This window comes from Cyphomyrmex costatus, unplaced genomic scaffold (genome assembly GCF_001594065.2).
Source record: "Cyphomyrmex costatus isolate MS0001 unplaced genomic scaffold, Ccosl1.0 scaffold467, whole genome shotgun sequence".
Lineage (NCBI taxonomy): Eukaryota > Metazoa > Arthropoda > Insecta > Hymenoptera > Formicidae > Cyphomyrmex > Cyphomyrmex costatus.
The window spans coordinates 788,460-813,512 of NW_017278933.1; the positions used below are offsets into that span (position 1 = coordinate 788,460).

At 32.3% G+C, this 25,053-nt stretch overlaps 2 protein-coding genes across 2 annotated transcripts; one reads left to right on the forward strand and one right to left on the reverse strand.

The window, feature by feature from the left end:
- The first annotated feature begins 5,032 nt into the window (after positions 1-5,032).
- Positions 5,033-19,408, forward strand: LOC108777788 (uncharacterized). The gene is made up of 11 exons (XM_018544749.1): positions 5,033-5,175; positions 12,321-12,475; positions 12,908-13,034; positions 13,156-13,273; positions 15,860-15,938; positions 17,280-17,331; positions 17,579-17,687; positions 17,799-17,886; positions 17,967-18,856; positions 18,924-19,118; positions 19,218-19,408. The coding sequence occupies exons 2-11, from the start codon at positions 12,352-12,354 to the stop codon at positions 19,350-19,352; spliced, it is 1,917 nt and encodes a 638-aa protein (XP_018400251.1). The 5' UTR covers positions 5,033-5,175; positions 12,321-12,351; the 3' UTR covers positions 19,353-19,408.
- A 1,138-nt stretch (positions 19,409-20,546) lies between these two features.
- Positions 20,547-24,756, reverse strand: Tektin-A (Tektin A). The gene is made up of 11 exons (XM_018544812.1): positions 24,469-24,756; positions 23,955-24,247; positions 23,488-23,797; positions 23,202-23,416; positions 22,755-22,977; positions 22,523-22,677; positions 22,337-22,437; positions 21,346-21,511; positions 21,038-21,171; positions 20,782-20,915; positions 20,547-20,681 (listed from the first exon to the last, which is right to left on the reverse strand). Exons 1-11 carry the CDS (start codon positions 24,538-24,540, stop codon positions 20,634-20,636), a joined length of 1,851 nt encoding a protein of 616 aa, XP_018400314.1. The 5' UTR covers positions 24,541-24,756; the 3' UTR covers positions 20,547-20,633.
- Between the last annotated feature and the right edge of the window lie 297 nt (positions 24,757-25,053).

Here is a 25,053-nt window from a genome sequence, read left to right on the forward strand (position 1 = left end):
TGCATCCACTTACCGAAGAAACTTCCTTTCGTTACTCTACCGTTCACGTGCAAGATATCGTGAGAAGAACCACCGCGCGAGACGTCACAGTTAGCGATACGGAGCTAACCCTGAATCATCCATTAGGACGAAAATCATGAGAAACAAAAATTCCGAGTAGTTAAGAATACAAACGCTCCGTCTTTCCGTTAACAAAGAAGCACACACCTGAACATTACTCTGAAGCCATTGTCTTTGCCGCTCCCTTAGACTCTCATTAAGCCACCGGAGAAGGAGTTATACATACTCATCATCATAAAAGAGACCAAGTCCGGATTTCAAACTAAACACCAACTATAAAAACAACACCAACTATCGAATTAAAAGCACAAGAGAGTCTTCCTTATTCGAGATCACCGCCCCAGGATGTCAATAAAAAATCAGGCCACTGACCGCGCTCCTTCACCCGCCCCAATCACGATTCCTCAAAGAGAACAACATCCCTCAAACGCGCGATCTCGTTCATCCGCGGAGTCGTCGATCCAGCTGAACGTCCTCCTGCTGCCTCTGTCATCTTGCGAGATCCCAATAAGCGCCCGGGGAACGTCCTAGGTGATCCGTCAACGCGCCGGTCGCCGCGTGTCAACGTGTCGTGCTCCGAAAACGGACGGAGGCGCGACAGCGGAGGAAAGGCCGAGAAATGGACAGCAAACGAAGCGTTCAACGTGTTCTCGTACGACTGTAGGTGCGCACGGTCGACTGGCGCGCTTTCATGACGCCTCACCGGTGCGGGCCGACCACCAGGGCCAACGGGACCTCGGTTGCTCTCTCAACACTCCACTCGTGGCTACGACCGAGGCAGCGCCAGGCTAAGCCGCTCTTCGGCTTCGCCTCTCACCGCCGCCACCCCACCGAGCAACCTGGCTGTCTTTCCATTCCTATTCTGGCTCTCTTTTCTATCCACTTCATCTGTCTCCCTCGCTCTACCGACCAGGCCTGCTCCGGCTGGTTATCCAACGCAGCCGCCATCACTACTGCATCCGCTGCCTCGACTCCCACCAAGTGTCGGTTTGCTTTTCCCTTCTGGTTGTCGCTCCCTCTCACTTACTCTTATTGCATACATTGTATATAAATGTACCTGGTGTACGTTGCGTACGGACAAGAATGATTCGATTGTGTGCGAGGAAGCCCAGTAGCGTAGCTAGAAGATACAAGTTGCGAGCAAAATAATGAATAAAATTCGTAAATGTTTTTTTTCTTATTTTTGTAGTGCAATCCTGACACGAATAATTCATAGTGTCTACTATGGTTGCATAATTTTATTTTTTACGACTGAAGCTAATCTGCTAGTAGTTTATTTCTAGTATTTAATTGCAACTAAAAATGATGTTTATAATAACAAAATATGCAAATATAGAATAGTAGAAACGTTGAAGTAGACATATATAGACAACATTTTCTTTAAAAAAAAAAGAAATATTTTTTAAAAAGGCAGGAAGAAAAAATATATTGTATATATGTTTTTTCAAAGGAGAATATATAAGAAGAACATATATGTTATTCTATGTTGCCATCTCGCTAATAACTATAAAATTGCTCTAATTACATTCATGTTTGTTAATTTATTTTACTCTTTCTCATTTTTTAGCTATCTATTATCTTAGTCTTAATATCCTTTTTATTAATGTTATTTCAATTATCAAAATCTTTAATTATAGCATTTAAAATATAAGAAGAAGATATATTAAAAAAATATTTTCAATTAAAATAAGATTAAGAATTCTTATAATTCTTATAAGCTTTCTCCATATACATTAATTCAAAAATTAAATTATTCTACATAACTAGAATAAATGAGAACTATTGTAACTAATATATTTAAAAAGAATTACATAAGAAAGAGGCATAATTTTATATATATAAGAAGTTTATTTATTAAAATATATTTGTTTGGTAGATATGGATAAATATTCAGCAATCGCTTCCATTTCTCAATTGAAAAACGCATTGCACGTGTCAATGTCAAACGATAGATAGGAAGGCTCCCATAGACCGTGTCAATTCCACGCGATGGCATTTAAATGGATGCGACGCCTCCGCAGATCTGGAAAATCCCGAATGGCACCTGCGATTTCACAGCCATGTTGACATCATGCGTATTCTTTTATATCTTCTTTTTCTCTAGGTAACATCATTCTTCGCCCTTCCCTGACACACCCGAAGTAAGGTAAAACTAACACATTCGCATCTTTGTTGCGCATGTAAAATAAGGACTGTATGTATATCTCTTGTTTCTTCCTCTCGACCGTCACCTCCTGCTTGCAGCCTCCTTTAACCTGCACTATACTTCGTCGTTCCCTCGGCCTTTGCCCTCCACAGCATTGTTCCTGAACAGACAGTCGCCACCTGATATGCGTGTGCGCATGCACACGTGCCTACAGATGTATGTACGTATACCTATATACATATATGAACAGATTTCTATTGGTATACCATCTTTCATAGATGTGTTGCTCTCTCACACATACATACAGGTGTTTCTGTGAATCAAAGTCAGAGATGTAATGAGTGTAATTCGTGCCCTGCTATACATAACAATAAGCATTAGAATTTAATTTTACGTACGTTCAGTATTTACTTTGAGAAGTCAACAGAAGATGGAAAAATCAATGATGACAACTTAAATATTTCATCTATTCAGAAATTTTTATTTCTTCTACAGTAAAAGCATGAATGTTAAAATGTGAAGTAGTATTTCGAAAAAAAATTTCTATATAACGTTTTCTTAAAAACAATTTAGTATATGGTTTAAAATAACTTCATAAATAACAAAATAATAAGTCACTATGTCATTTAATTGGAGTATGTAAAAAATATATTCTATCTAGTTTACGTCATCGGAGTCACGTTACTTTCACTATCCCTGATATACTTTGTGATATAAAAGTGATGAATGCAAATAAAGAAAAAGACGCATTAAATAAATATCTTTTTTCCTGTAAATTGTAAAAAAAATTTCACGTTAATTTAAAAAAGAATGCTTTATTTATTATTGTAAATACAATTAGATAAATTATATTTGTTGCTATAAGTATAACAATGCTGTTTACATTTCTTAAAAAATTAAAGATTACTTTTTAAAACTGCACGAATGACAAAATCTATATCATTAATGAAGAAGCATAATATACGACATATAAGAATTTATTTTACACTATTATACAATTTTGATAAATAAAATAGTTGTATTAGAGCGACATCTATTATCATATTAACGAGTAACTATCATCTACTTGCATTATGATAATTGTTGATTGAAGAGACGAAAAAAATATTTGTGACTTTATTTATTTATAATCAAATAAGCTTTTTTAATACTAATAAAATAGAATATCTGCTAATGATTCATAAATTTTTGTTTCACGTTTATCTTTAACGTTCTTCTTTAACAACCAACGATAAGAAACGCTCGAACTTATGATCCAGAATAAATGCGACGATCAATGAAGCGATTTCGTCATTTTTGTCAATGACAACTAGCTATGTATATTCGACTACCCACAACTTCAAATAAATATGTATACTTACGACTGTATGGCAAGGGTAAACTGACGTCAGCAGCAGATTGAGGTATCTTTTGTAATCGTTCATCTCCTCTCAATATGACGTCATTGTTGGTAGTTGGTTTGCGCAAGCCTTTTAAGAAAAAGCAGCTAAGTATTTCTCACCAGCAACTTACTAATTACAAAAGAATAATCCATACGTAATTAATTCTTTTTTAAATAATTTTTATTTTATATTAAACGCACAATTAAAAATAATTGTATAAGTATAATAGTTAATGAAATATATTATTGTGTAATATTATCAATAATTACTGAAATAATTTTGTATTGTAAGATTAATGATCGCAAGTTTCTTTATATCTATTAATATTTTTTTTTAGTAAAAGTAACATACATATTATAATATACAAAAATAATATCTAAATATTTAAAACGAGTTTTTTATTTGATTATTTCTAATTAAGTTAGTTTAATTTAATTTATGCAGTCTAAAGATAATAAACATATTGCATTAATTTATAATATCTGCAAAATACTTTTTAAAAGTGTAGTTATATTATATTGAAAGTGACAACGGATCTATTTATACACCTACTTGTATAACTTGATATATATCGTCATAATAACGCATTTTTTTTAAAGACTTACTATCATAAATAATGATTTGTAAATTAATAGCAGTTACAAGGTTGCAATGTGGTATGAGCGAAAGGAAAGAATAGTAATACGTATAGACAAGAATTTATATACATTCAAGAAATCTAAAAAAATTTTTTGCATCAAAATTATAATTTTACATAAAATTTTATACAAAAATTATATCAATTTGAATTCTATTTACGAAATAAATTTCAATTTTAATAAAAATCCGAATGTATAATTTGATTTGTCAAGACAAATTTCAGTGTAAGTAACGATAATGTTTTAGTTAATTTTTATCGATATATTTATAGAAATTTATAAATTATAAAAATATTTAAATAAATTTAATGAAAATATACCATTATAGCAATATTATTAAGCAACGTAATAATAATCTTAGAATATAAATCAATGACATTTTATAGATATAATAATTATATTAATTGCATAATGTATTTTTTAAATATAGAAGTAATGTAAATTTTGCGAATTTGGCTGAACAATCTGCGTGTCTAATAAAAATTTAAGCACAAATCACTTTTAATTATATTATTACCTAATTGTATACGTTTTAAACCGAAACAAATTTCATTAAAACTTTTATTGCTATAAAAATCATCGTTGGTTAAATCTTGAATTAAACTGATTGGACGTTATGTTGGACGTTTCGTAATATCGATGATCTCTCGATCTTGGAGCACGACGATCGAAGGTTTCTACGGGTCGGGGACACCTAACAATTCGCGATCTATCGCGCATGCGCACACCCTGGTCCTGTCTACCCACGACGGATTCTGGCGAGCAGCGCAGCAAGTGTATGTAACCAGTCCTGGACGGACGGTCAATCCGGTGTCTTGTGAATCACTCGCTCGGTCAGGATTGATCGGTTGAATTCGACGCGTGAGAAAAGTTACCGGGAAGAAAACGAGACGGAGGAAAAAAGTGAACTAGCCGGTGTGCAAATTTCGGATTACCCTTTTCTCGCGAAGTAAGAATGGTCATATTTTATAACATTATTTTAATTTTCAAAAATATGATCTAAATTCGCTTAGTTTTACACCTAAATTTATCTAGTGCATCATAGATATTTTACAAATATCTATACGTATTGACAGTAAACATTTATCGAATTATACGAAAATTTGTAAACGTATATAATGAATGTTTTGAAACATTTTGAAATTGATAATATATCGATAATTAAACTATTTATTTAATCTTGGATTAAATATAAGCAAAAAATTTAAAAAAATATTGTATAAATATAAATCAGGAGCGTTTAAATTAATAACAAACATTATTTAAATAATTCGAACATAATTATATTGTAAATAAATTGAATTTACTAATTATCAGCCGGTAAATTAACGGCGTCAGAATCGCCAATTAACATTAATTATCTTAGCATAGAACTGCCCTTGCAATTATGTCTGTTTGTATAGAATTACTATTAGTACACTGTCTGCCGCGCTATCAGCTCCATGTAGCAATTAATCTTCCGTCACTGAAAATGCCTCAGTACCTTTGAATGACTGCAAACAGCGACCGTCATTATACCGCACATGTCATTGGTTAACACGCCATGATTTCTGATGTTACCAGGTTGAAAAACGTTTACTTCAACGCAACTCAATAATCATTCGTAATTCTCATTTTGACTAGTTTAACGCAAAATAACTTATTATTAGTGCAAAATTATTCTCTTAAATTGTATTATATATTATACAAAACTTTTATTAAATTTTTACATATAATATGTGAGAAATGTCACTCTCTTTCCAAATATAAATTATAAATAATTAATTTTATAAATCTATAATCTCGTATTAAATGTAGAATTAAAAAACTAAAGATATGTTTCTATATTTATCTATGAACATTAAATGTGTATGAAACTTATATTATAATAATGTATATATATCAATGAAATTTTCAAATTATATTTCTATTAAATTATAACATGAATTTTTTAATGTTTAAATTTTACTTATAAATTTTTATTGAAATATATTTCTTAATATATATGTAATATAGAAAATTAATCAAGTTCTATTTTATAACAGCTTATTTCTTTAAAATTTAAATTTTTTAAACGCGACAATTTTATGGAACAGTTTGATACTAATTACAAATTCGCGCTGTAGTCGACTGGAACTTGTCTCTTCAAGCATACGTAATACGGTGAGCAGATGATCGGAGATAGGCGGAAGGTCGAATCCCACTTTCCGTCTTCGTGGATCTCTCAACCATGTTAGGTGCGTTTTAAAGACCGCTCAGAATAAATATCGATATGCATAATTCATGCGTCATGTCGAATGTTACAACGTTCATTAAGAACTCCGTAAGCGATGCATTATACATAAGAACAACATTAAGAATAAACGGAAATTCTTTGACATAGTGTAATATTTTACTATTATTTCATTAAGAAAAGAAGATAGAAAAGAAGCAAATTGTTAGGATTTGAAATAAAATTGTAATTCTTGAAATTGTTTTTTCCTTTCAATCTGCTCTAATCGTCCGATTTATCTCTATCAGCACGATTTGACAGGCGGTATATTTGTGCATATAACTGATTTGTAAGAAAATTAATGAAACAGAGATATTTGTACAAGTTACGTGAGAAAAAATAAGGACGTGGTGTGACGAAACTAACTCTCTCAAAAATAGGCGTAAAGCCAAAAACATGTTGGCTTGTGGTTTATAAAGCTTCTTACCATTAGGTTGGCACTCCAAAAATAGAGCTGCTTTTTTCGTTACCTTTTTATGACGTTTAGAGAAATAAAATTTTATGAATTTTATTTTTAATAATGTACTGAGAATTTAACTTTAATAATACTATGTATATATATAGGAAATTTGTGTGAAATCAGAATTTTGTTGAGATAAAATTTGTATAAAAAGACTTAATCAAATATGAAATAATGAACTATATCCTATTTTTAAATATTCAAATCGTTATGAATATAACTATTGCAGCTGCTGAAAACAATTAATGACAATCACGTGTGTACATTTTATCTTGGCGGATGCCAAAATTCACGGTTCGTTTGTGCACGTTTGCAAAATAACATTAACGAGAGATCGTCAAAAAGCTATTAAAAATCTACATTCGCGTAAAATGCGTCGTTGTTTGAAAATCAGCTAGTCAAGATGTAAATAACGGCATAAAGGTGGATGGGTTATATTTAAACTGGTTAAACAAAGAACGGGGAATAGCGGTAGATGAAGAAAAAGATGAGAAAGAAGATGAGATGAAATGAGATGCCGGGCGCCAGTTGGCCGGACCGTTGGTTGCCACCCACGTGATGTCAAATGTCATCCTCAAATTTATACAACATTGGATTTTTTTCGTATCTTCTATATGTACATACATGCGTAACGTTAATAAATAATCCACGCAATTTATTAATGTCCCGGCAAATTGTCAAAAAAGATATATACTTTTTTAAATATTTTTTTCAAATTCGTTTAAATATCTTATACGACAAAGTTATTGTTGTAACTTCAACTAAATTGATTAAACCAATCACGGACTTTATTACATCTGATGAAGACTCAATACAGGAGTCGAAACATGTAATGTATGCATATAAAATTTTAATTATATTCAGAAATTTTAATATATTTGATAATTTAAATTATAAGGTGCGTTGACTCTCAGATTTGCCCTTGTTATCATCCTCTATTGTTTTAACATCGAGAGATTTGTTTATATTCTAATTTTAAATTGATTAAAAAACGTATCAAAATTACGTCTTATATATTTTTTTAAATTTTATTTGAAAATAAATTATTATATGTAAAATTTTTAAAAGTTTTAGTGAATTGCAATCACGACTTTATTATTCTTTTCTGTGCGTCTCGTAGTTGATAGAAAAATTTGATATCATCTGCGGTGAGCTCATATATGTGTAAAAATTGAATTAATCAGTCTCGCGCGCTAAAACAAAATTTGAAACTGTCGTATACTTTCGTTTTCATCAATGAATATATATATATATAATACAAAATACTAAGACATTAAACGTACGAGCATTTCTCTTAAAACATTGTGAATTTAATAATCATTCAAGCGTAATCAACTATAATATAACACGTTTCGATTACGTTTAAATTACTAGTTTGAAATAATTCAGTAAGAATTTAAATTGATAGTTTAAATTGATAATGAATATCGAACGTTGTAAGACGAGAACTTCCTTCAGCACAACAAAAATCATAAAAATAACTATTTAAATATAAGTTCTCCATAAAATTATTTTAAATTTGACAACATCCATTAAAGTATTGTAACTATAAAATTATTTGAAATTGTATAAGAAAATTGTTTTAACTGCAAAAATTTTGAAGAGAATTAATATCCCCGTACTTTTATCAGTGTGACTTCATAAATATATGTATTTTATAAATGTTTTTGACATAAATATTAGTAAAAAGTATTTCATAAATATTTCTGCAATTCAATGAATACTCAATGGGAGAAACTCATTCTACATGATCTGTGATATTCATGTTTATAGTCATTTGCGCAATTGTGTTGTGAATGCAAACACAAAACTTTCTCCCGTTGACACAGTTGTAATTCTGTATCGTTTTTTTATGTTTTCACCATATACATTCAATGAAACCGGCACTATAACTAGAGTTCCGCAATTAATGGTATTTAATCTGATATTAGACTTCACATCGTTGTCTGGTCATAATATTATATATATTTAGATGTACTCTCGGCTGTAAAACACAGTATATTCGTACCGAAACATTGCAGAAACATTGCTGTATGCATTGGTAATTGGTATCGGCAGTAGTAACGACGTAACATAATCACGCAGTTGCAACACGATCTCTTATAGTGTTTGGAATAATAATGCACTTCTTCGTATTGATTTTTTTCTTTTCAGAGTATTTTTTATTTATTTTTAACAAAATAGATTATATCATTCTATAATTTTTTTAAGATCAAAAGTATTTTCATTTTTTAAAATAAAATGTGTTAATTTTTTAAATATTGTTAATGTTATATATATATAATCATACGTTAAATTTTAGATTTTGATAATATTAACATTATTATACATAAATTTGTAAGTTATTTTGTTCGGAAATATTTCACTCTATTTTACAATCGAATTTTACTTCTTAGAGATAGAAATAAATATGATCTCGTAACCATTTAATATGATTTGTTTTATTTATGAATTGTAAATATCAGCGAAGAGTTCTCCTCATGAAATAGGAGCATATGAGTCACATGTTCTCGTTTGTAACACACTTAAAGGTACTTTTTATATCGATGTCAACGCAATCAATCTAATTTCGTCGCAGTGATTAACGAATTAAATTCTTCAGCTTTTGTGCTAATCCTTATTAGCTTTATTTTATAACTTATTTTAGTTTCTACTTTTGTGCTCTCTAGTTAATTTTATGTTATTAATTTTGGAAAATATTTTTTTAACAAATAAAACTAAATAAATGTATAAATAATAATATGGAAAGTAATTAAAATTTCGACGATATTTGTTAAACATAATAAAATATTACTTACGTTAATGAAAGTAATAACATTTAATTTTTCAATCTTTGAATTTTATATTAACCCTTAATATACACATCTAGTACTTCAAAGGGAAAAAATGCATAAGACATTATTATGTCTTATGCATTTTTTCCCTTTGAAGTACTAGAAGAATAATAGTTTCTATGCTTTCCTTTTTCTTAATACACAACTTTGTAAATACTTTTTAAAGTATATATGTATATAAGAGTCACTTATAATAATTTTTGTATATTTGTAAAAAGTGATAAAAATTAACTTGAGGACAATTCATTATGTATAGTGAAAGACCAAAAAATTATCGTGTGAATTAAAATGATGTTAACGTGATTTATACGTATCGCATTTTTGTGAACAACATAAGTATATTAAATTTTTTGGGTAATCGTATTGTCGTGAATCAACGGCAAAATAATCTTACGGTGCAAACGATTCCTTCCTCTCGTTTCTTCACCACCCACTGCACGCAACCTCTTTATGTTTAAATGAGACGAAAGTGATTGCGCAAGAATTGCGATCAGTAACGCGCAGGTGCATTCTGCAAGCTGAAATTATTACCGCTACTCGGTGGCCAAGAGTACATTTGTGCACGTGCAAATTAGATTCACAATTAAAAGAACGAACAAGTAAAATATCGTGACTGGGAAATGAAAGCTCTGTAACAATATATCTTAAACACTAACTTAATCTTAAACACTAACAGAGCCAAGATTAGGCATAAGTCTTCTTGGAATCAAAGAAATCGCAGTCATCGTCATTTTGATTGACACGATAACCTTGGAGGGCACGATACAATGTCACTAACGATGTGACCAGTTAACTATCTGCTTAAAGCAGTTACATCGTCCGTTATCATTGTTATCAAAGGCGTAACTATTGTGGTTGATAATTGTACGATCACAGGAAGCCATTTCGAATTCCAATCCAGGTTTTCGATTGCATTGTTGTTTAAAAACTATTTTATCATTCTGTGAAGCATTATCTGTCTTTTTTACACACAGTTTGCAAACATGGTTCAATCATTATTATTATAATAAATTAAATTGATCATATAAATTTTCTATTGAACAACTCGTTTATATTTTAATTATCGCTGCTGCATCCGCGATATTACTGATTCGAGCCGATCAAGCAGTTACGTATACTCTATATTAAACAGGAATGACACGGCGTGCTTTGAAGTCAACTTATAACGTCGTCTGAAAATAAAATTGTGCGATAAAATCCGAATCTGAATGGTCTCATTATTATCTTTTTTCCTCTTGATTTCTTTTACAAATCTATCTGAATACTTCAAAATTACTCGTATTATTTGTAAACGTGTTACGGAAACGTATCTAATAATGAGAGAGATATTATAACAAATAAAAATTATAATACAAATGTAATCTTTTGCACAATTTAATCATTATAATATCAATGTATATAAGTTATATATATATATATATATATAAATAATGCATCTATTTTATTAAAGCTTGAAATAATTTATATGTTGCTATATTATTGTTGATGTTTTTCCTAGGAGAACCTATCTTTAATAATAATCTTAATGATACGAATACGGCGCCATTAAGAACTCGTACATCACAATCAAAGCGATATTCGTTGCAGAGGCACGCAATAATATCGTAATTGACCTTGATCTGTATTTATCTGACCTTGAACCAATTTGCCCAAACTTGCCTTCAATAAGAGACGCCTGTCATTACCAAATTTGGATTACTCCTTTTCTTTTCCTGTATTATGATTGATGTATCAGAATTATACTGGTATAATAGTCACTTAGAATACGTTCAAGAAACGATCCTAGCGACACATAGTGTGTTTTGAGATATATTTTAGAGGAGAGATTATATGAATGCGTACCTCTTTAGCTACCGATTCTTGGAAGGCCTCCTTGGCCTCATTCGCATTGATGCCTCCACCGGAATAAGTATGAAACCATTTGGTATTTCCACGGATTTAGATCTCAGACTGATCTCATCCCTTTATCCAGTCGTATCATATATTTTAAACGGCTCAATTCCCATAGAACTCAACTATTCTTATTCTAATATCGCTTTCTAAAACATACGGGGGTATTTTATAATATACAAAATGTAAAATAATTTAAATTTATTATTTTGAAGCATTTTTTTGAAAACATTTTATAAAATAGCCAATGCAGTGACATATTAAGAAACTGCTTTTACGACTAACGTAAAAATTGTACATGCGCGACGGAAATCAGGAACCTACACCCACTCGTACCTAAAACTGGCCAGCTTGGCCATCACGGTTGCTGCGCGAGTCTTGTAAACCGGCTTCGAGTGGTGCGAAAGTTTCTGCGAAAGTCCATAGCTCTCTACAGAGATCCGAATCCTAATATCAATTCTATTTATAACTCCACACTTCTATAAGTAGCGCATCGCAGCAAGAAATATTCATCCGCGTTCTGCTGTCGTTCCAGTTACTCAATGTACTCCAGAGATCTTATCATTAGCCAATAAATATTCACAATGATACTAATTAATGATAGGTTGCGGTAAAATTAATCGAAACGTCAATCAAGCTTTTCACGTTACTCCTTGTAGATTTCGTGAGGCAAGGCTTAAGAAGAATACAATGTCAGCAGCCGTGAGGGAGCGAATGACGACGCACACCAGCAGAAAGATCGTGAGTCATGGCGGTCCTATATCTGGCCAGCGAGACGGAGCAGCCACGACTAGCAGCCTCGAAAACAACTTGGGTAAACCTTTAAATGTGCCACCAGAACTGTAACCTTATCCATCCGTTGTTCATTTCCGCTCTTCTCCTTTTTCATTGAGTCTGCAATCTTTTTACTTGCGAGACTTTCGTATTTGCAAATTTTAGAGAATGAATTCATTACTTTAACGGCGATATAATTTATCAAACTTTTGATTATGTAATTATCTCAAGTTCTTCTCGCCACTGTTTTGATTGGTCCTAGTAATATTCTCAAGAATTTATGTAATAATGCGTTTAAATTTGCATTTAAAGCGATATAAAGCCTAATGTAGAATTGAACATGACAGCATTTTAATGAAGATTTATTATTATCGTTTATTGTAATCGTTCAAATACTCGGATTCACATCTTTCTATCTATTTTTCGCTAAAACACTGATGACGCGTTAAATTGATTCATTTGGCTCTTTCAGACGCACTTCTCGAGGATCTACAGACGAGTGTCTCGAGAAGTGCCACTCCTAGCCGAGACAGAGCACTTTTGCCCCAAGTCGAGTATAGGGTAGCTGCCAACCCTACTAGAGTGATCTCCGAGGGCAGGTGAGAGAACAAGTTAGACGACAATCCGTATTAGCGCATCTCTTATGCAAATAGCAAATAGCATCCATTCATGTGTAAAAGTACATTATAATAGATATTCGGAGTAATAATAATTTTTCAGATCCGTATCTCCATCTCGTTCGAGAGTAACTACCACTGAAAAATTTGTCAGTACTGGTCCAATTGGCACGTCAAGTGGTATACCGGGATTGGAACATTTGGACGCGGAACTACAAAATGTGAGTTTTTCAATTAAAATAACACATTATTAGAATAAATTAAATTTAGATTATTCAATATCATTAGAAAATATGATATATGTATGTATATATAATTAATTAATTATCCATAATTAATTTGAGGAAAATTTTGATCTTATACAGTTCTACTTTTAAGGAAAAAAAAACTTATTGAATGGATAAGTCTCTTTTTCTTTTTTCAAAAATTATAATTTAACATTTTTTTTTGTCAATATCATTTAATATCATTTCATCCAAAATAAACAAACATAACTTGAAAAAATAAAAATCAATCTAAAGTGTGAGTTATAGTTTTCTCATTATTGCTTGAGATACAAAGAACGAATATTAGCCCGGGGATAAAATCTAGGAACAGGAAAGAACACGGTAATCTCGACACGCATCGGATGAAATCACATTGATGTCGACGGTGCTGGTTCTTAAACAAAAAAAGAATGCGTTGCGTGATTAATGCATGCAAGAAACTAGTTTCGCATACCGCCATGCGCTCTTGTCGAGATCGCTGGATGTGCTGTTCAACAGAAAACGACTATTTCGAATATGTGACGTTAATTAAGTGAAGCTACTTAATAGCATAAAATTCTCTGCAAAACTCGTTCAGTAGTTTGCAATCAAGTAAAAAGTAAAAATTCGGAGACAACATAAATTACATTATTTAACCAATATACAATTTTCTCAAGATTGACAAGTCAGAAAAAATTAATAATATATTTAAATATATATAATATAGATAACCAATCTAAAGATTTAATTATTTATTTTTAATATCTCGAATAAAATATAAATTATAGCCTAACTCATAGCTTTGTGATACTTAAAAATTAAATAAATAAAATCTCACTTTAGGAACATACTAATTATTAATATTATTTACTGTGTAAAAAACGTAGATTAATAGAAAATCGATTAGCATCGGTAAATCATTCTACGCGTCCATTTATCAGTGACATTAATCAACGACATTATTAACAGTGGATCTACAACACCCGCTGTACTATATAAATCAGGCGCAATATAGATTGTTAGACGCAAAGTATAAAATCACCTCTATACGTTAACATTCACTGAGCTTTATGCGTCCCGCTGGACGCTGCGGCTCCAATTATACGCCACGCAGATTGCATCGTTCATGTGTTTGCCCCCGGGTTGCAAATGCCGATACGTCTAGCGAACGTTCAATGTTACCTCTCGCTACATTAGACACACCATAAAGGAATATATGCGAGATCGTTTTTATATTTAAAACCGCGTCTCTCGCCGTATCCCCGAGAATCGATTTACCATTAAAGCAAAAATAAATTCGTTGGTCGTGTAATTGCGACTATAATAGTCGCTCGCGCAACTGTCTAATTTGAAACCAAATTATGATCGCTTGATAACTGTAATTACGCCACTCCCTCGCTTTCGCATTTAGCCATTGACCTTTAGCCTTCATAAAGTTTCGAGGAGTGCTTTAATGAATTAGAAGAATAATGCTTTAAACAGCAAAATATTGATACGAATTTTAGATTTCTCTTATAATTGATACAAAAAGTACGTAGATACAATCTCTTCCTTCAGTATATTAATTTTCTAGTATACGTATTATACAAAGTACGAATCTCTTACAAGATCGATAAAGATTATAATTTAAATGCACGTACGGTGACGTGAGGTTCTTCATTTTATAAAAAAAAAGTACTTGCGAACAACAAAATATTCTTCATACATTCCTGATCCTGCGTCTTTCAGACGGATAAGAGGGAAAATGGAGAAACGCGTTAAAACGTCCTGCTCAGTAATGGTGTTCCGGACAACTGCGTAATTGTATAGTAATAATATTACCATTTTACGCGATATATTGAACATTAGAGCATCACGGCGAGGCACAAAATCAGTCTTGCGTGTAACGGGGGCCCTGAGGTAGGTAATTGCAGCGTTCGCTCGTCGTATGGCTTGTAATCCGACGTTCAATGAAAATAAATTGGTTTGCTCTTACACTCCTTCACATCAGCCGGATATCTTCAAACTAATGGGCTTGAAGATCTTTAAGCGACGCTATCTATCGTCGTCAGGAACGGTAGAATGTAACGAAATAATAATGTTAAAATTTTCCCACACGTCTTATTTACATATTCTAACGGTTTGCAAAATTACACGTTAAAGTTTTATTCATACCTATACACAAAGTAGCGCATCATGTACGTAGATATATTATATGTGTATACATATAGAGAAATAAAAATAATATACAACTATGATTTATTCAAGTTAAAAATAATTAATTTTATACGTAATACTCTCTCTATTAACTTTATTGCATAGCTGCATTTGCAGTCGAGATAAACATTGGCCGTGATTCGCGCCGCGGAATTTAAGCGTTGTTACCGATCCGCCCATGCCTTACACGTGGGACAGTAATCAAAGTCTTATAAGGAGAGTCCAGCGTTGACATTGCCCACGCATTGCTCGCACTAATTTGTTACGATTGGATCGTTGCTATAAAAACGGATGACCTGAATGCTTATATGCATATTTATGCGAGATTCTGCATTTATGACGTCCATCTTTTTCTTGCGTTTGCAGGTTCAACCCGGTCAAACCAAAACAGTAGCCTATAAGCAAGTATCATACCACTACAACAAGGATTTGGACGGAAAAGCAGGTGAGAAAAATTTATTAAATTATATATATCTATATACACAACAAGTAATTAACAAATAATATACATATAATATTAGAGTTATATAACATTATTACATATTATGCTACACGTAACTGTAGAACAGCCTCCGTAGAGTTTAGCGTACTGCCACTCTGTAGTAAAGCGGATTCCTATTGAATTCTTTGAATTAACTGAGACAAGTAATACCGCGGGGTCGCGGTGAATAGTACGCGAACGTGAAACGATCAAGGAAGGTAGGAGAGCCGGTTGCTCGTATCACGCCTTTTAAGGCGTGCAACGGCCTTGCTGGTTTACGGTTAACTGATAATGAAAAAATCGAGCGGATCAAATTTGAACCTTATTCGTATCTTTGGCGCAATTCTAACTACACTGTGCGAAGAATATTACAATAAAGCGAGCGAGATCACATCACTCTTATCAGTTATTGTTGCTTTTAAAGAAAGCAAACCGAGATTGAAGTTTCGTTATCGATTTTCATAAAATTTAGTCATGTCAGATATATGTATTATATGTAGAAGGATCTTTAACGCAAATGAAAAATGTGGCAAAAGTAATGTTGAACAAAATAATGGATTACTGTTTAAATTAAATAGTAATTAGGTACTTCGCAAATTTGTTTTTTTTATTGTGTTAACTATTCACTATCCATTATCCTTCGCCTTATGTTTTTCGTGCAAAGTATAAATACAATATTAAGAAGGTATTACAATATCTTCAATATTATCATTAAATTTTATTAACACCAAAAATCTTTTCAAATATAATCGTTTGAGGCATTTTTGGGTATTTCGTCAAATATAAAAATCGGTAGATCTTTTCGAAACTTTATTTATCTCTACTATGAAAAAGCATGTTGAAAGCAAGAAGATCTTCCGTGTATCTCTGTATTTGGCAGAGACGGTACGATCGTAGCTCATGTTCTTTGCGGTCACGCATAACATACAAGCGTAGCCATATTAGGACCGCTTATGGTGGAAGGCTGACCTGATTTCTGGTGTCTCCGCTGCTCTCCCGAAAGAACGGAAAGTAAGAGAGAAAGACCGCGGGGGAGGTAGAAAATATGTAGACACAAATTATGCTATATACATACAGTGGAAGGACGAGGGCAACGGTTGATAAGAATCCACTACGAGAATAGTTTACATTATAACTCTTATAAGATCAAACCAACAATGTAAATCATCGAAATTTGTTAGCATTTTATTTCGGTCACTTTATATAAACTGACATCGATTTAGAACTTTTATTGGGTTGTTCTTCTAAATTTATCGCCTTATTAACAATCACAGTGATAACATACTCGATAATTTATTCTTCTAGATTCATGGGGCATATCAGAAAGCAAACAGCCTCTCACTAGCACGCCCTTGATGTGAGTACACAATCATCTCATATAAGTTCTAAAATACTTTTGTTTTCTGAATAGATGCCAAGAAACTAAGTCGTGTAACATATATTTTCCGTTAACTCGTTAAAATAGAAATAAACTCATATTTCTCAATTATAATAATTTATGTTCGAAAGAAATTTATTACCGATGATGCAAATGATTCTCTCGTCTACAACTATATTTATACCTATTAAAATTTCGAAATATAAAATGTAAAAAATTAATACAGGGACGACATCCATGAAAGAACATATGAAGAGACTAAATCTGCAGTGAGTCCATATACGTATCAAAGTTCAGAACCGGTTATTAAGAAAACAGTGGTTAATAGAGAATTGGTGAGCAAAATTATATTGTTACAACTATTTTCAAACATCGATTCATTAATGATTTTAAGTATTATTAAGTGAAATGGGCAATTAGTATTATCATGCACATATTTATATCAGGTGTATGGCGATAGTTCAACATCTCGTTCGAAACAGACTTCCCCTCTGCCAGGAACTCAGAGAGACGTCAAGATCATTCACGAAAGCAGTATGTAATCCATATAAACTATTAAAGAACATTAATTATTTTCCCAATTTTATCAATAAACCATCTTTCGTCCGCTTAAGATTATCAAACAGAACCACGATCGACTCAAAGTACGCAAGAATACAAAACCATCGAGTATGGAGTCCCATCGCCAAGTCCATCGATACCGATCAATCTGGCACCCGGTCCAAACACAAAGGTAACTACTACTATTAAGACGTACACCTACGAACTACCGGGAGCACCGGAGACGTATCTACCAGGTAGCAGTGTACCAGGGAGTGTCGTGCTGCCCGGTGATCAAACGATCACTTACACCCTACCAAGAACCAGCGGAACCACCACCACAGACAAGACAGTTACCTATCAGACCATGACAGAGAATGTACCGGGACGTCCTGGTTCACCGATCAGATACTCACCGACTGATATCACCGAGAAGTCCAAAACTATACACAAGGAGTCGAAGTTTTATCGCGAGGAACAGCCTTCCTATTCTTATCGCAGTGCTCCACCGACGAACATGGAAACCAAGACCACCGTAACCGAGAAGTATTACCATGTTGACGGTTATCCTAATGGCTATGGACCGAGCGATCGTCCAGACTACTCTGGGAGTACGATCATGTATCAGAATCAACCGCCTGTCGAACATACCAGAAGCATTAATCGATTCGAAGAATACAGATCCGGCAGATCACCGTCCAGCGGACGTTATCCCGACAAACCAGACACCCCGACCAAAACGAGTTATCATCCACAGCAGGATACACAGTCCAGTACAACGATTTACAAATTCTCGAATACTATGACGACAGTACCACCGAACAAGAACGCTGATGACCACGAAGTTCTCCTGCCGAAACCGTTTCCAACTAGTACTCGAGTGTATCCTGCTAAGCCAATTGCTAATGGCGAAGGACCACCGACAAAATTGGAGGACCTCATGGCCTCGTTCTCTGATTCTGAGGTAAAGTATTTTATACTATGTTATTTGTACGCGATAATGATCTTATGTATGTATTTTATTTGTTCAGCGAGAAGTATTGGACGATATAGAGAAGAAAGAACGTCGAAGTAAAAAGACTACAAAGAAAGAAGTTGATTTTGTCCCACATACACCACCGACAGTCAAGAGCAAGAATGTTGCTGGGCCACCAGTATATTATCCTCCTGGTTCGGCTGAATTTACCAAGAAGGAAGAATCTAGTGCAGCCATGTCACAGTCTGGCGTAAGATTCCATAACTTTATATGACAAATATTTAATGTATTATATAGAATAATCCTGATTTGCGATATTTTATCAATCCTTCTATTCACTATTTTTCAGGGAGGATGGGAAAAAGCCAGCGGAAAATATGAGTACGAAGCTTCTAGCAAAAGTAAAAGCAAAAGCAGCAAAGGGGGTGCTGTTGTTCCAGTTTGTCTTCCGTTATGCTGTGCGTTGCCATGCGTCATCATGTAACTTATTATTATATTAACAAATTAATGAAGCACATGGCACATACACACATACACAATATACATTTGTTATCATAATATAATAAAAAAAAAACATTAGAAGAGAAATTAATGCAAAAAATGTGTAGTCTTAGAGTTTTATAAATTTCATAAAGTTTCCTTGCCAATTCATTCATTTGAATTATATATTATGCTTTCTCTGTCTTTCTCTTTGTCTCTTTAAGTCATATATTTTACTTTAAATATTTATGGAAAATGATTTAAAAAAGCAGTTCTATGTATGTGTTAATATGTGATTACAGATTATATTTAATACGGACGATTAGATTATATAATAAGCAAGTAATCAAAACAAACCGTGTTTTTACATTAATAAAAGTGAATGTTAATATGCTTTGTCAATATGTTTATATAGCTAGAATATTTTCGGGGAAAACTTATTTATTTTATTTTTATGATTACAAGTATTATTTGTCTCAATGACAAATTATTAAATATTTTTAAATGTACTGTAATATAACATTTACTATAATGGAATGCATAATACAAAATGTTATATCTAGTGCTTTCTGTACATTTCTCAAGAATATTATTATATATTTTATGACATATAAATATATATATATATATACAAAAATAATAAAATTAATTAATAGCACATAATTAAATAATTTATTGAATTAAAATTTTTATTGGTACGTAAATATATTTTTGTTTTTATTTACATTAACAACTCCAACGTACATCTCATGCAAAAAATGTGAGAGTTATAATATTATAATATTAATTAATATCTAAATTAAACTGTAAAATATTCTTATTTTTCAAAAATAGTAACATTTTTTTTATAATTGATAAATAACATTTATCAAAGTCATTTTATATGCAAAATACATTGAATTTTAAATTATTTTAGAAATTACTTTAAAAACTGACATGCTAAAGATAAAAATCATGACAAATGCTGTAACAAGTAGGATAAATAAATTTTAATTATACTATACTACCGTGAATTATGGTGCTATAATAATTTTAGTATGTAAAAAAGAATGAGATAGAAAATATCACTGCGAACAATCATGCACATAATACTATATATGGATCTAAATATTATTTGTAATTATGTGTAAAAATTGTCATACCATGACATATAACATTGCATTGCATATGTATCAATGTATGATAATAATAAGTTGTACTTTAATAAATTCACTGATGTTTAATAACTTTCCATTCATGCACTTTTTGTCCATTATACATGTTATACTCTCTTCCAGAAAGTCTTTTAATAAAAATAAACTGCATATACTATAGCCACGCAAAATATAGTATCCTGAAAAATAACATGCAATTAAATAAAAAAAAAAAACATAAAAATAAAATATCTGAACATTGTATGACAATAAGTTGAACTAAAACATTTTTCTTCTTACATTAACAAAACTGTCATAGGCATATGTATCAGCTTCTGCATCCCAAATACATCTTGTACCTATTTTCACACCAGCACCATGTTGTTGTCCCAAAACCACATTCACAACATATTTATATCTCTTAAACTGTAAGTCTGTAAATACATAAAAAAAGGTTGTGCAATAAATATTTTTATATAGGACTTTAAATGTAATAATTAATATGAATTTTAATTCATATTGTACACATACAAAAACATAAGTATTTTTTTTTTACCTTTAATTTTTCTTTCAATATTATCCGCTATGTCTTTGGTCCATTGGGCAGCTGCCTGAGCATCATATGATTTTGTAGAAAGTTGCTCAAACAGCACATCATGTATTATTTCTTTAGCACTTAAAGGTTTGAACCTAAATTAAAAATGTTTAAAATTTAGTTATATCTCTTATATAATAATTAAATAAAAAAGAGATATTAGCTACATCTCAATTATGACATCGGTTTCACATTAATTTATAGAATTATCTTTTTACAATTCTTTAAAAGTATACAAGTTATATGAATATAAGATAAACTGGACGTACTTTTCATAAAGATGCGGTCGAATTTGATAAGCCGGTTGTTGAGCTGTCTCCTCGACATCATCTAGAACTTCCAAATTTACGTTCTTCTTTTCTTCCTCTTCCTGTGCTACGTTCGCTGCTTCTTGCACCGGGTTATGTCTCACGGAATTTTGCGTTCGCTTCATCTCTGATACTTATTATGAATTATTTACAAATTTCTTGTTAGATTCTATTGATTATGAGCATGTTCTGAAGTTGTTTATCTACAACGGCAATATCAATCGTTGCAGTTCATGGGATAAGTATGGCACGTGAGTTCTTCCGTTTATCCTGAGCACACCTAAATTCCTTCCACCACGAACCACGACCGATATCAAACTGTATCAAACATTGGGTTGTCTTGTAATATCAGAATACCTGATTAATTTGCTGGATTCAACTAGGGAAGGATCGGAGGGATTCTAGATCCAACAGTAATAAATTACATTGTTGCTTAGCAATCGCTCAGTTGTTTTTAGTCTTTCGCGTAATCAATAAAGATGAATCAGCTGATCCAGTATACTATAGATTTTGCTATAGTATGTACGTACACACACATTAGGTTAGGTGGAGATCGAAAACGGTGGATCTTTATTTTTTATATACATATACATATATCGATATATAAATGATATAGAATGTATGAAATAGGAATGAATGAATAAACAACTAATAATATATGGATGTTAATAAACGCAGTTAAGTGCTAATGTGCAAATCACATATTATATTTTTTATTTAAAAGCTACATAATAATAAATAATAAAATAAATATGTGAATGAAATAAAATTGATTAATAAATTCAGTTTTAATTTTCTGTCATTACACATTGTATGTCAATTCACACATATTTAATTTATTAAAATCCAGCCAAGTCTGTAGTAGAAGGGAAGGACGTACGAAGTAATTGACCTCGTTCCTTGTCTATATGTAAAGTCTTCCGTTTTACCATTATTTCATGTTCGAGGATACCTCTTGCCTTGACTAATTCCGCCTGAACCTCCTCAGCGCGTTTCAATTCTGCCAATACAGCAGAAGTATGTTCGCCAAGTGATTTCACTTCCTCGATAAGACTGAACGAAATAAAAAATTTTTCTTGATAATATGTTCCGTTAATACTATATTTATTAAGTGATCATTTCTTTTTTAACAACTTACGCAAATTGAGGTGCATCTCGACAACTTTCAACATTGAGTCGATTCAATCTATTATCTAATCTCGTTTGTGCTAATTTCATACCGTTGTTTAATCCCTTCGTTGAACCTCGAAGTGTCTCAATCAACTTTTCTGTATTTGCTAGTTCATTCAAGCACTAAAAAAAAAAAAAATTTCGCTGTTTTTTATAAACTTTTGTATATTGTCTTTTGTTGCCCCTTCATATAGTCTTACGCGAAGTAATTCCTTTTCTAGTTGCTGAAGGCAATCTTGTGTAAGTTCCACATTGTTTGCAAGGGCAACGTCAACGCGAGTCGCTTGATCGCGTAGATCTTTAATGGAATTAGTATATATGTCGTTCAAGGTGGACCTTAATTTAATGGATCTTTGTCTAGTAGTTTCACCATCAGCTAATACCTCTTGGGTGAAATGGTCGTAACTTGTAGGAGTTGATTGACTGAAATAAATAAATAAAAAGAAAACTATTATGTAAGTTGATTACATTAGAGATTCAACGTTGAAAATAACAAAGTTGTATATTATTTCAAAAAAACGAATATATAGATATATTTATTGTTATACTATTTCTGATTAATCATCGCTGTTTCTTATGTTTACATTTTTTACGTTCGCAACGTCCTTTTGCTTGTTTTGCACCTATAAAATATGATGCAAACTCACTCGGCTGGAAATCTCGTAGCTCCAGCTTTCCACAGTAGAAGCGGAGAATCGTTAGACAAATTCACACATACGGAGTCTAGATTATAAGTATGAATTTTATCAGACCAATCATTTTCCATTCGCACTTTCGCAGACTTCAATTCGACCATCTGCATTTCGATCTGCTCGTAAGTTCTGCTCAATAAATCTCGTATCTCAGTACAAAGTGCTATTTCCTGGAATGTAACACAAACTAAAGAGATTCGAGAAAGCGGCATTGTTTTGATGAATTTATCCGAAATTCAACCTTCGTGAGCTGTTCCTCAACATTATCACGAACGAGATCAGAGTTTAAACGGAAGGAGCGTAAATGTAAAAATTCGTTCGCGATTGACAAAGGGATGGTTAATATCGATAAAGATCGCTGTACTCGGCGACGTTCGGCTTCTAACAATTCCATCTCTTCCGCAATGCCAGCGATCGCGTGTTCTAATTCCGCCTTCCAACGATACACCACGTTAGCCCGTGTTTTTAAATGTTCCGTCGATTCTAATTGCACCTTGTCGGCTGTCCTGTATACTTGGTTTACGCATTGCTTCGCACGATCAGCTGCGATTCTAAAAAATTCAATTTTATTAATATTATTAAAAATTAATAAATACACAATCTCTTTTGTAATATTGCGGAATGTTAAACCTAGAGATTTTTTAATAATTCTCGAATCAAATTCTAGACACGATTTCAAATAATCGCAATTTATGTTGAATCACGTACTGGGCATCGCAGATTCTCTCATTCGATTGCTGGAAGATATTCAAATTGTGCGCGCGCCATTCACTTGGTCCGTAGCGAGTGATGGAATATCGATCTGCCACTGGCCTCAAACCTGTTATTCCACCCCCGCGGGAACAGGTTACTTTGCCTGTAGCCCATGGACCAATAGGTTCCATTGTGTGTTCAGGTTTTGGCGGATATTCATCTTCGGGCTGAGGTAAATAAAGCGGAGATTTTTCGGTGTTGTCTCCGCAACCACATTCGTCTTTCATCACAGGGTATGGTTGTGCCTTCTAGTTTAAAATGTGTTACGAGATGAAAAGTAGATTGTGTATGTGTGTATAACCATACGATGAATAAATACAACAATTATACGCAAATATACACGCCCCATTCAACGTACACGTTTTATATATCTTTTTAAGAACAATATATTTATACATTAAAGAGATGTCATTGCTACTAGATGTGTCCATGTGTGTGTAAATTATTAAATAGTGACATAGAAACTTACCTCAATTTGTTGTTGCAAAGTATGCTGTGGGCTTTCAGAAGGACACTCATGTCCGTTTGGAATATCCGACATTTCGTAGGAAAATAAAAAAAATGTAATGTGTTTTACGACTTATATTTTAAAAGATGATAATGAACATAAGATACAATTGAATTGTACATTTATGTGCAATAAAATACATGGATTTCTGTAAATTTAAGCTGTCGTCCACAAGCTCGTTTGACAGACTGGTTTTATCGATTAAATACGCACAGCTGGACGAATCGCTTCATTCTTCTAAAGAAGGGATAACGTTTTCAAATTAACCTAGCTTGTTTTTTTTAATGTCAAAGAAAATTGATTATGATGTAGAATGCAAATGACTAAGTTCAAGACATTACGTATTTTTCTATAAAATATTAAAATAAATATCTCTACATAAAAACATGTACCAATACTTAGATTGTCGAAAAATATTTACGTATATTAAAAGAATATTACGGTATAATATATTAAAATAAGTAGTTCTATTTAAAGCTATTTACATATTTCTCTATTTACACAGTATACTTTATTAATTTTAAATAAGATATCCGATTAAACGTT

Coding starts and splice junctions, on each gene's coding strand:
- Tektin-A (XM_018544812.1), bottom strand. CDS start 24,540: ATGTCGGATATTCCAAACGGACATGAGTGTCCTTCTGAAAGCCCACAG. Junction 24,248..24,468: donor CTTTGCAACAACAAATTGAG/GTAAGTTTCTAT, acceptor ATTTTAAACTAG/AAGGCACAACCATACCCTGT. Junction 21,512..22,336: donor GGAATTAGTCAAGGCAAGAG/GTATCCTCGAAC, acceptor AATAAGTATCAG/AGATGAAGCGAACGCAAAAT.
- LOC108777788 (XM_018544749.1), top strand. CDS start 12,352: ATGTCAGCAGCCGTGAGGGAGCGAATGACGACGCACACCAGCAGAAAG. Junction 13,274..15,859: donor TGGACGCGGAACTACAAAAT/GTGAGTTTTTCA, acceptor TTGCGTTTGCAG/GTTCAACCCGGTCAAACCAA. Junction 17,688..17,798: donor CAGTGGTTAATAGAGAATTG/GTGAGCAAAATT, acceptor TATTTATATCAG/GTGTATGGCGATAGTTCAAC.